Source organism: Macaca mulatta, chromosome 6 (genome assembly GCF_049350105.2).
Source record: "Macaca mulatta isolate MMU2019108-1 chromosome 6, T2T-MMU8v2.0, whole genome shotgun sequence".
Classification (NCBI taxonomy): domain Eukaryota; kingdom Metazoa; phylum Chordata; class Mammalia; order Primates; family Cercopithecidae; genus Macaca; species Macaca mulatta.
The window spans coordinates 166,488,005-166,500,764 of record NC_133411.1 but is presented as its reverse complement, the minus strand read 5'-3'; the positions used below and the strand labels follow the sequence as shown (position 1 = coordinate 166,500,764).

The following is a 12,760-nucleotide window of genomic DNA, read 5'->3' as shown; positions in this document are numbered from 1 at the left end:
TTTAATGTGTATATAAATCATGGTATTTTGTTAAAATGCAGATTCTGATTCATTGGGTCTGGGGTATAGTAGTATCCTATATGGGGGTATAGTATGCCTGATATTTTGCATTTCTAGCAAGCTCCCAAGTAATTGCCAATTCTGCTGGTTTATGGACCACACTTTGAAGAGCAAGGGTATAGAGGAGGGCGCTTGGTCTAAGTGAAAAATTGTTTATTTACCTAGGTTAAATGACAAGACCAAAGTTATACTACCTCTTTGTGCCCTTTTTACCAAACTAGAAAATTTCCCATGTAAATTACCAATAAAGGAATTCATTTTCATAGGGAAATATCTAGGGAAAACAAATGTGTAACTTCATTTTGGAATGATAGAAATTTAACTCCCTTCAAAGTATTCTGATAGAGTGGTATTAGCCTGTACTTTCCTTTTTTTTTTTTTTTTGAGATGGGGGTTTGCTCTTGTTGCCCAGGCTGGAGTGCAATGGCACGATCTCGGCTCACCACAACCTCCGCCTCCCGAGTTGAAGCAATTCGCCTGCCTCAGCCTCCTAAGTAGTTGGGATTACAGGCATGCGTCACCACGCCTGGCTAATTTTTTTTTTTTTTTTTGTATTTTTAATAAAGACGGGGTTTCTCAATGTTGGTCAGGCTGATCTCGAACTCCCAACCTCAGATAATCCGCCCACCTCAGCCTCCCAAAGTGCTGAGATTACAGGCATGAACCACCATGCCTGGCCTAGCCTTTACTTTTCAATTACTGTTAAATGTGTAGACAGAGATGGTTTCTGTTGAGACGGGAGTATTAAAGTGTCTAACACCAATCTTTTTTTGTTTCTTACTTAACAAGCAAATCTGCTTCCCACTAGGGTATACCTACACCTCAATAGAAACAACTTTTGAGGTATATATTATGTTGTTTCAGTTTATAATGGGATTGCCTGCTTTTGGGTCCTTAGCTCAGGACTGGAAGAAAGTGGAACCAGAGGATTAGATAGGGAGAAAGGGAGAATTTTGTTATCTAGGGTTGTTTTGTTTTATGTAGAATCTTTTTATCTTTTGCGGCCTTAAGTATTTTAGTTCAAGGGATCAAACCTCAAGAGACTTTTAATTTAAGGCTGGGGGGTTGATAATCTGTTTTCATTGCTATCTTCTAGGATCTAGGATTTTACAGGAATTTTGGAGAATTTTACAAAAATTTTCCTAGATATAAGAATAATATGAAGGATGTAGATTGAATTTAATAAATGAATAAATTTGGGAACACTTGGCCTTAGTTAGAGCCTTGAGGCCTATAACAAAAATTGTGGAAATTATATTTGTTACATAATTAATTTTGTAATATGGGAAATGCTTGGACCCTATTTACTCACAGGATAGGCGAATAAGAGTCAATTACAATGGGCTGTGCACCACAATCTCGCGCTAGCTGTTACTAGTTTTTTCTTTGTTGTATTTTTCTTCTTTAGTGTTTTGAGAGCTAAGAATTTTTACATGTCGTTTTTATAACAATCCTGTGACTTGGGTATAATATTCCTCTACTTTTTCAGTTAATGGGATTAGTAAATGGATTAATAAATAACCTCATCAAGATTATACAGTGGCAGAGCCAATAGTCAAATTCAGGTTTGATTGATTTTGAATTTCATATTTGTCTTTTTTACTATATCGGTAAGACTTCTTTTATGATGGTTCCTCTTGATTGACAGCTGTTAGTTGCTAGCAGAGAATCATATGGAAAAAAATATACTTTTGAATAAAAAACTCACATAGCAAGTGGACGTTGGGGCAGGTAATGTTTCCTTACATATTACATAGATTAAATCCTAGAAGTCTATCTTACTCATTCACGACAAGGCTTGTAAGATTTGGCTGTTAATGTACAAATTATCTGACACTTTAAGGAACATTTTAAAAGGAAGCTCTTGAAAGTAAGTTCTTTGTTTTTGTTTGCTTGTTTGTTTGTTTTTGAGATAGAGTCTTGCTCTGTCACCCAGGCTGGAGTGCAGTGGCGTGATCTTGGCTCACTGCAACCTCTGCCTTCCGGGTTCAAGCAGTTCTCCTATTTGAGCCTCCCGAGTAGCTGGGACTACAGGTGCCTGTCATCATGCACAGCTAATTTTTGTATTTTTAGTAGAGATGGGGTTTTACCATATTGGTCAGGCTGGTCTCGAACTCCTGACCTCAGGTGATCCACCCGCCTCAGTCTCCCAAAGTGCTGGGATTATGGGCGTGAGCCACCATGCCTGCCCAAAAGTAAGTTCTTAGAAGACAAAAACTACCTTTTTCATTAATACTATTATTGCTAATTAATAATAATGCTATTGGAAGAACCAAATGAAGTGACTAAGTAGTTATTATACTGAATTTTATTTCATTTAAGAATGTCAGAGCAGTATGTCAATTATAAACATTAAGCTATGCATAGTTTTTTAGAAAAGAACACTAGCCTTATGAATTATAGTATTTTTCAATTGTTTTTCTGACTTATACCTGTATGTGTCTGATGATAATTTTTCCAAGGAAATAGATTATTTATGACTGTCTAGATAGTATATTTCAGTAAACTCTAAATGCCAAAATTAATTGATTCTCTTTCAGTTTTTCTCTTCTCCCAATTGATAATGGAATCTCCTGTAAAGAATATTTCTGAGTGGGTGCAGTGGCTCATGCCTGTAATCTCAGCACTTTGGGAGGCCGAGGCGGCCAGATGACCTGAGTTCAGGTGTTTTACATCAGCCTGGTGAACATGATGAAACCCCGTCTCTCCTAAAAATACAAAAATTAGCCAGGTGTGGTGGGGGGCACCTGTAATCCCAGCTACTTGGGAGGTTGAGGCAGAGAACCGCTTGAACCCGGGAGGCAGAGGTTGCAGTGAATCAAGATCACACCACTGTACTCCAGCCTGGGCACCAGAGTGAGACCATGTCTCAAAAAACCAAAAAAAATTTTTTTTCACCAAACAGTTCATTTTGCCCTGTGTATGTAGAGTAAAAATCAAGTAGGCTAGGTGGTTTAATCAAGGAGTCACTTTACAAAACAGATGGACACTCAGAAGTGCTGCTCCCCATCTCTGGGGCTAACATCTTATTCCTGCCTTCAGATCTTAACCATCATCATACTGTGTTTATCAAAATGCTCTCTTTCTGTGTACTGCATTATTCTTCAGACTAGTTCTTTTCTCCCTACCCCTTCCTCTCTCTTCTTCTTGCAGTATATTGGGCTTTCATATTCAAGGGCGATACATAGGATCTTCATTCTGTTGGCCATTGAGTAAAAAATATGTGTTTAAAATCTATTGTGATTAGGGATAAAGAAAAGATATGAAGACAAATGGGGATTTACTAGCTTGAAATATATGGAAAATACACTCAGATATATGGTGGGGAAGTTCAAAGAATTCCTGGATTTGTAAAATAGCATCGAAATTGTAAAATTTTAGGCAAATGAATAAAAGGTTAAACCCAATTCTCTTTAACCTTTGTTTGGGTCAGAGACCCATTTGAGAATTTGATGGAAGTTATAGACTCCTTCCATAAAAATGCATATCTACATACATATACAAACTTTTGCCTAAACTTTTATGGAGGAGGGAAACTTACAGTCCTAAAACATGATAGACTTCGTTAACATAGAATACCTTCTGCTGTAACTAGCTAGAAATGTTGAATTTAAATATGAATAATTTAATACCTACTTGAACTCACCAGCAAGGAACTCAACATGTGCCAAAATGATCAACAAGTTGAAAACTAGTTATAATGTTCCTGGAGATGATTTTCAGATTCAGAAATAGTTACATTGGTTATAAACTTGGGTTTTAAGCTGGATATGCTGTCACGCGCCTGTAGTCCCAGCCACTTGGGAGGCTGAGGTGGAGTTCAAGGCCAGCCTTGGCAACAAATTGTGATCCTGTCTCTAAAACAAAAACAAAAACAGAAAAAAACATAAACTTGAGTTTTAATGTCTGCGAAGCGAATAGAGATGAGGTCTTGACCCTGCTCTGCTCCCCTGTTCAAGGTGGTGATAGGTACTGAAACTAAAACCTCTCTATAAAGCCAAGACCCTGGAAGGAATTTTTTTCTTTCTTTCTCTTTTTTTTTTGACAGAGTCTTGCTCTGCCTGCCAGACTGGAGTGCAGTGGTGTGATCTCAACTCACTGCAGCCTCTGCCTCCAGGGTTCAAGCAATTCTTGTTCCTCAGCCTCCCGAGTAGCTAGGATTACAAGTACAAGCTACCGTGCCTGGTTAATTTTTGTATTTTTATTAGAGACTGAGTTTTGTCATGTTAGTCAGGCTGGTCTTGAACTCCTGGCCATAAGTGATCTGCCCACCTTGGCCTCCTAGAGTGTTGGGATTACAGGCATGAGCCACCACACCGGGCTGGAAGGACTTTTTAACCTTGATAAAAGGAATAGAAAGTTTTTGTCATTGATCCAGGTAAAGCACAGAAGAATCTTGTTTTTACCCAGGGCTCTATGTGACTTTCATTAGAAATAAAATTCCCAAGGTGTTTCACACATTGGTTCAGAGTCTAAAATCATCCTATCCACTGGATGCAGACATTTCTTTTTCTTTTGAGGTGGAGTTTTGCTCTTTTTGCCCAGGCTGGAGTGTAATGCCACGATCTCGGCTCACTGCATTGCCTCCTGGGTTCAAGTGATTCTCCTGCCTCAGCCTCCCGAGTATCTGGGATTATAGGTGCCCACTACCATGTCCAGCTAATTTTATATTTTTAGTAGAGACGGGGTTTCACCTGTCTCTACTGCAAGTCCAGTGAGACCTAGTTAGCTAGACTTTTCAGGATAGAGTACCAGAGAAAAGAGCTACACACAGAGGGAACTCCAAATGACTGTGTAGGGCCCCTCTTGAATATTCTGTGAAGTACTAATTAGTGAATGCTTGTGAAGAAACAACCCAAGGCGGTGAAAGAACCACCTGAAAGGATTAGAGAAAACAGTATCTGACAATCATGCACTAACACAGTGCTGGGAATAGTCCCACCAACTAGATTGGAAAACTTCTATGGGGCACAGAACATTTGGTACTCAGAAGGGTCTTGCTTCAGATAACCTTAGCCTAAATGTAGCTATGATCACAACTAAAAAATTTTTTTTTTTTTTTATGGGGTGGTTCTTACTATGTCACCCAGGCTGCAGTGCAGTGGCATGATCATAGCTCACTGCAGCCCTGAACTCCTGGGCCTAAGCAATCCTTCTTCCTAAGCCTCCTGAATAACTGGGACTACAAGTGTGCACCACCATGTCCAGCTAATATTTTCATTTTTTTGTAGAGACAGGGCCTTACTTTGTTGCCCAGGCTGGTTTCAAGCTCCTGGCCTCCCAAAGTGCTGGAATTACAGGCATGAGCCATTGCGCTCTAATTTTTTTTTTTTTTTTTTTTTTTTGAGACGGATTCTCACTCTGTCGCCCAGGCTGGAGTGTGGTGGCACAATCTTGGCTCACTGCAACCGCAGCCTCCCAGGTTCGAGCAAGCAATTCTCCTGCCTCAGCCTCCGGAATACCTGGGACTACAGGCCACACCACCACGCTCAGCTAATTTTTGTATTTTTAGTAGAGATGGGGTTTCACCATGTTGACCAGGCTGGTCTCAAACTCCTAACCTCAGGTAATCCACCCGCCTTGGCCTTCCAAGGTGCTGGGATTACAGGCATGAGCCACCATGCTCAGCTCAAAACTCTTAAAAGCAAGACCTGAAAGGACCAACTTGTTTCTAAGTTATTTAACTGCATCCAAGAGCAAAGTTTAAGAACAGAAATAGAATCAAATGATTAAAAAGGTAAGTGAGAATACAGTTCATTTTTGAGATGGCAGCACAGGGAGCTCCATGGACCTAGTCTCTAGCAAACAAGTGTAACTGGTGAAAACTATTTTTAAAAACCAACCATTCAAGTCTCTGGAAGTTACTGGGTGTGGTGGTGTACCTGTAGTCTCAGCTACTTGGGAGGCTGAGGCAGGAAGATTGCTTGAGCCCAGCAATTTGAGACTGCAGTGAGCTATGATCATGCCACTGCATTCTGGCGTGTGTGACAGAGCAAAATCCCATCTCTTAAATTATATAGATAAAATATATATATAAGTAATGATAATTTTATATATATATATATATATATGAAATCCAGAAGGCCACACACATATCCAGAACTAGACCCATGTTCAGAAAACACACGAAAAGACCCCGAGCTTTTAACTCTGACTGATCTGTAGGCTCTGTGTAAGCAGGAAGTAAAGACTAAGGCTGAATTGAAAACAGCCTGGCTAAGTATGTAAGGAGTGCCCCAACTCAAAGCCAATCTGCAAAGACCAGGATAATATTTTTTGTTTTGTTTTTGTTTCTAGGTTTTTAAGGAAATCTCTTTCAAATTTGTGACCGCTAAGCTAATTGAACAGAGATTTCAATGACCATGCATAACAAAGAATACAGTCTTTACAAAAATACTCTAGAAAACCAAATAAACAACTACAATCCCAAACAAGCAACAACAACAGACCTTGGATAAGGGAAATAATTTGATTTCTAGTGGCATCACACTATAATATTCAAAACATCCAGTTTTCAACAAAAAGTTACAAGATATGCAAAGAAACAAGAAAGTAGGGCATTCACAAGGAAAAGATAGTAGTAGTAACTATCCCCAAGGAAGGTGAGACATTGGATTTACTAGACAGTTTAAATCAGCTGTTTTAAATATGCTCAAGGAGCTAAAGGAAACCGGGAGAACAATGTCTTACCAAATAGATCATATCAATAAGGAGATAGAAATAAAAAAAAGAACCAAAGTCAAATCCTCAAGCTAAAGATTGCAATAATTTCTTGTAAGACTTACCAGTCATATATTGAAATAGTGTTTCTAGTTTCCATTACTGATATTTTCCTGTTCCTTATGACAGACCTTTTAGGTTGACAGAACAGGCATTGCTATCCCTATTTTATATAAGAAGGATACAAGGATCAGATAAAGTAAGATTTACTTAAGTTTACCAGGTTCTTATGTGGCATAGCTAGAACTAGAGCCTGGGTAGGGTGGCATGGTAGTTAGGAGAACAAGTTCTGAAATCAAATTGGCTGATTCTGTCTACCACTTACTAATTCTATCATTTTGAGCAAGTTATTTAACCTTTTTAAAGCTCCATTTCCTCATCTGTACAGTGGTGATATTTATAGTATCTATCCGTTAGGGTCATTCTGAGTGTCGTTCAGTGTTATATTGAAATAACATATACACTCCTTGGCCAATGCCTAAAAAATAGTAAATGCTTACCTATTGGATAATATTATTATTTGGACTATTCTAAGTAATGTTTTTCTCCCTACACCATGATGCTTTTATAGTTTTTTACTTTCACTCATGTAACCTTCTAGGATTGCCTTTGTCTTAATTGATCTTTTTGTTCTCTGAACATAACACTAACTCGTCTTTACCAAACCAAAATAGTCACTATAATGCTGGCATTATAGACTTTAGCACATGTCTAATATATACCTAGATTTTATGTTTTTTAAAAAATTATCTACCAAACCTTAACATAGCATCTTGCCTACACTGAGTCCTGAAAAACATAGTTATTAGGTGAATTATTTCTAGCTGAAGTGAAGGCTTTGTGGAAGGGAGAGATTTTTTTTTTTTTTTTTTTGAGACAGAGTCTCGCTTAGTCGCCCAGGCTGGAGTGCAGTGGCGCGATCTCGGCTCACTGCAAGCTCCGCCTCCCAGGTTCACGCCATTCTCCTGCCTCAGCCTCCCGAGTAGCTGGGACTACAGGCGCCCGCCGCCTCGCCCGGCTAATTTTTTGCATTTTTAGTAGAGACGGGGTTTCACAGTGTTAGCCAGGATGGTCTCGATCTCCTGACCTTGTGATCCGCCCGCCTCGGCCTCCCAAAGTGCTGGGATTACAGGCGTGAGCCACCGCGCCCGGCCGAGATTTTTGTTTTATTGATACATAACATTTTACATATTTACGGGGTACATGTCATAAATATGTATAAAATGTGTAATGATCAAGTCAGGGTATTTGGGTTATCTGTCACCTTCATTATTTATCATTTCTTTATATTGGGAACATTTTTAGTCCTCTCTTATAGCTACTTTGAAATACACAAGACATTATTGCTAACTACAGTCACCCTACAGTGCTACTGAGCATTAGAACTTATATCTTCTAATTGTATGTTTGTACCCATTAGTCAGCCTCTTATCATCCTTGAATTATCTGTGGAATTCAATGGATGGAGAGACCTGCTATATGAGCGAAGTTGTGCTAGCCAGAAGCACAGTGTATTTGGCCGTGCGTGGTGGCTCACACCCATAATCCCAACACTTTGGGAGGCCGAGGCAGATGGATCACCTGAGGTCAGGAGTTCGAGACCAGACTGGCCAACATCGTGAAACCCTATCTCTACTAAAATACAAAAAGTAGCTGGGCATGGTGGTGGGCACCTGTAATCCCAGCTACTTGGGAGACTGGGACAGGAGAACTGCTTGAACCTGGGAGGCAGAGATTGCAGTGAGCCAATTTCATGCCACTGCACTCCAGCCTGGGTTACAGAGCAAGACTCTGTCTGAAAAAAAAAAAAAAAAAAAAAGAAGCACAGTATATTCAGGACATGTGTATTAAATTTAAAATGCCTGAACTAAGAGTGGCAGTAGGCATGGAAACCTGAAAAATTTTAGAAACTTTACCTCATTTGTTATAATTAACACCAGCAAGGTACCTAGTACTTGAAGATTTGGGGGTAGGGCATAGTTTCAGAATTTGAGATAAAGTCTAGTCTGTCATACTTAGGTTTTTAAAAGTATGGAAACAAAATTGGGGGGTGTGTGTGTGTGAAGGCAAGAAATGAAACACTTAACTTGCCATGGGTTTTGCTGATGAGTATGGTCATTATGTTTATGATTATCTGTCACTAGATGGATGGACTCTACCTCTTCTTATGATTCCTGTTCTATGCCTTTGAAAGAGAATAATACTTTAAAAAAATTGACAAATGGGTCTGAGTAGCAGAATTTTTGAGGTGTAATGTTTTTTAAAAATTATTATTTTTTAGACGAAGTCTCATTATATTACCCAGGCTGGCTTCAAACTCCTGGGCTCAAGTGATCGTCAGCCTCAGCCTCCTGAGTAGCTGGGACTACAGGCATGCACTACTGTGCCCAGCAAGTGGCAGAAATTTTGGATTTGCCATTTTTTTTTTTTTTAGACGAAGTCTTGCTCTGTTGCCCAGGCTGGAGTGCAGTGGCACAATCTCCGCTCACTGCAACCTCCGCCTCCTGCGTTCACGCCATTCTCCTGTCTCAGCCTCCCGAGTAGCTGGGACTACAGGCGCCCGCCACCATGCCCAGCTAATTTTTTATATTTTTAGTAGAGATGGGGTTTCACCATGTTAGCCAGGATGGTCTCGATCTCCTAACCCTGTGATCCGCCCGCCTTGGCCTCCCAGAGTGCTGGGATTACAGGCATGAGCCACTGCACCCAGCCAAAAAACCGTAATTTGTAAAACTGCAAAATGTCTTTTTGATTCTTCACATTCTTGCCCTCCAAAAAATGTTTTGGAAAAGACCTTTAAGATCATAATTTACTACCAGTTTTAAATCTTTCTAGTAGTAACAGTGTTTTAAATTTACTTTACTATTGAATGTCAATGAAAAAATTTAAGTTGTCTTCTGTTTCAGTGCCTCAATATTCCGGATCTCTAGATTTCAATGTAGTTATACATTTCCCCCCGCCCCACCATGAGCTTCCTTTTCAAAAAAAAAAAAACCAGGAAAAACAACTATTGCACCATTGCGTTGTTTACTAAGTGTCAATTCTGTTTGTTTTTGTTTTTGTTTTTGAGACGGAGTCTTACTCTGTCACCAGACTGGAGTGCAGTGGCGCAATCTCAGCTCACTGCAACCTCTACCTCCTGGGTTCAAGCGATCCTCCTGCCTCAGCCTCCTGAGTAGCTGGGACTATAGGCACACACCACCACGCCCAGCTAATTTTTTGTGTTTTTAGTAGAGATGGGGTTTCACTATGTTGGCCAGGATGGTCTCAATCTCTTGACCTCATGTTCTGCACACCTCGGCCTCCCAAAGTGTTGGGATTACAGGCGTGAGCCTCCACGCCCAGCCACTAAGTGTCAATTCTTAGCATAGCTCCACACACATCTGCATTTCCAAAACCTTATGTGGTATGAGGCATCATGAGAGAAAGACCAGAATAAGCAATTTTGTTATCATGGTTGTCAAAAGGTAAGAAGCCTGAGGCTAATGATAGATAACAGTGCTGGTTTCTTGTGGATGGGGACTGGGCAGTGGGAAAAGAGCAGAGGAATACATGAAGTGGTTGCAGAAAGGAACTTTCCAAGCCCCGAAGAGGATGCATTAACTTGCTGTGTTAGTCTGTATGCAAGGCAGTATGTGGGCAAGATCTAATTCCTTGTTTGTGTTTTTCTGCTGCAGTACATGCCCTTACAGTCGGCCTCCCTTTGGCTATGGAAATTTTCCGAGTTCAATGCCAGAATGCCTTGGTTATTATGAAGACAGGTACCAAAAACATGAGGCTATATTTTCAGCTTTAAATAGAGACTATTCTTTTAGAGACTACTCAAGTGAACGCACACACAGCGAAAATTCTCGGAGTTGTGAGAACATGAATGGAACTTCTTTCTATAACAGTCATAGCCACAGTGGGGAAGAATACTTAAACCCTGTGCCTCAACTGGACATTGGAGCCTTGGAGAATGTCTTCACAGCCCCGACATCAACTCCTTCTAGCATCCAGCAAGTCAATGTCACTGACAGTGATGAGGAGGAAGAAGAAAAAGTGCTCAGGGATTTATAATTTTAAAACAAATATGCACAGAAAATAAACATTTCTTAAAATATATTCTGGGTCAGTTGGTATGAGAAAAAAAAAGCCTAGAATTCTTTGTTGAAAGTTTTTCAGTCATGATTTGAGGAGTTAAAACCAAATGCAATTTATGTCTTCATAAAATTTTCATTAGTGAAACTAGAGTCTGGATGTTTCATTGTAGGAATATTTAAGTTATTAAGTAGTTTATTTTTAATGGCTGAAATTTGCATCAACCTATATTATTATTACTTTATCCTGGAACATGCAAAATACTGAAGCCTCACAATTGTATGTGAGGGGAAAAGGGGTATAAATCTAGCATAGTGTGATTTTTATTTTATCTCAGGATACATTTTTTTAATGATTTTTTGTTTGCTGTTTATGTAATACTTATGGATGTTGTCAATTTTTGATGTAACATTTTGAAAGTATTTTGACAACTCTTAGTGAACTTGGACTCGGTTGCTAAATTTAACTTACACTAATAACAAATTATAAGTTCCAAATGTGTTTTAATGGCACCTGGGTGATTCCTTCAGCTAAATTTAGTCATTTCTGTTTCTAAATATTTTATCATTTTAAAGTATTTTTTTCCATTTGGCATACATTGTTCTTTGTTGTAATTAAATAAACATAGATAAAATTGTTCTTGTTGAATGTTTTCTGTTTGGGGGATAGAAATAAGCAAACAGAATATTATTCATAGAAGATTATTTTCTATACCATATACAGATACTCATTTTTACCTAATAGTCTCCAGAATTGTATAGATTCTATTAGCTCATATGAGACTTAAACATGTATCAACAAAGATGTGCACACATTCTGATGCCATTTCCAAACTCTACACATATGTACACGTGACTTAAGCATGTCCCAGAATGGAAGAGCTCTTCCAGATTTGGCTCAAGCAGCTGTCTTGAAAACTGTGAAGTTTAAGAGCATGTGGAATTTATTTAATTCACGATCAACAAAAAAAAAACTCTACCTGTGACATAACCTCCTGGTAAGTACCCAGTTAGGGATTGAGAAGGCCTTTTTAGAACAGTATCAGGACGGCCAGGGTTGAGATCATGGTAAAAGATCTCTAAGGTACAAAGTGAATTGATGATGGGAAATAGTCACCAACCAATACACTTTTTCTTCAATTACCATATAATTTATGCAAATTGAGATCCTGCTACTTAAAACAGTGTGGAGATTGTGTGTGGAAATCTCTTCTAAGCTTCCACGTTCTTTCTTTACTAAACCTGTATTTGTTTCTTAAACAAAATTTCTTAATGTAATACATTTCATCAGACAACGTTTATTGTACGACATTTCCCAATACAAATTTTGTTTTCATGGTTTTCTTTATTACTATGCTCAATGCCATTTTGATGTCGTTAAAGAGCAAAACTAGAATTTCTTGGTGATAGAAAGCAAACATTGTGTCACCTCACATCTGAACTAAAGTAACATTTGATTGTCTACACATTTGATATCTATACCATTAAGGAGAAATGGATGCAACAATTTGATCTATTTTACCTCATCTCATTTAATAGCACCTTTGTGACTAACTGGATTTTTACCATAGACCTTATTATAGACAAATTGGTTGGTGGAATCACTGTATAAAGCAGTGAATGAGATAAAGCATAGGTCAGTATATCCTAACTGCCTGTCTGTAGGGTAGCCCTGCCTCTCTCCAATTCTTTCCTTAAACTTTTCTTTTAATGGCTAACGCTGGGCAATTCTTTTACTCTTCCTCTTCCTCAGTGCTGGGATCAGAAGCCAGGAGTTTAGATTGTTTAGATCCACAGTACGATTTGGGCTGGGAAATATGAGTATTTCATTTAGAAAGTACCTAATTGCAGATAAGCATTCCCAACTACAAATGCCCATATCTGATCATTTACAGCTTTTC

The 12,760-nt window shown here is 38.9% G+C and overlaps 1 protein-coding gene across 2 annotated transcripts in view; it reads left to right on the top strand.

The window, feature by feature from the left end:
• SOX30 (SRY-box transcription factor 30) overlaps positions 1-11,499 on the top strand; it is a 32,503-nt gene extending 21,004 nt beyond the window's left edge. Inside the window, exon 5 of one of the 2 annotated variants that reach the window (XM_015141321.3) lies at positions 10,458-11,499. In XM_015141321.3, the coding sequence (XP_014996807.3) occupies positions 10,458-10,839 (382 nt within the window). In that variant the 3' untranslated portion in view covers positions 10,840-11,499. The remainder of the gene's footprint in view (positions 1-10,457) is intronic. The other variant, XM_015141323.3, reaches the window with a different exon arrangement.
• The last annotated feature ends 1,261 nt before the right edge of the window (positions 11,500-12,760 follow it).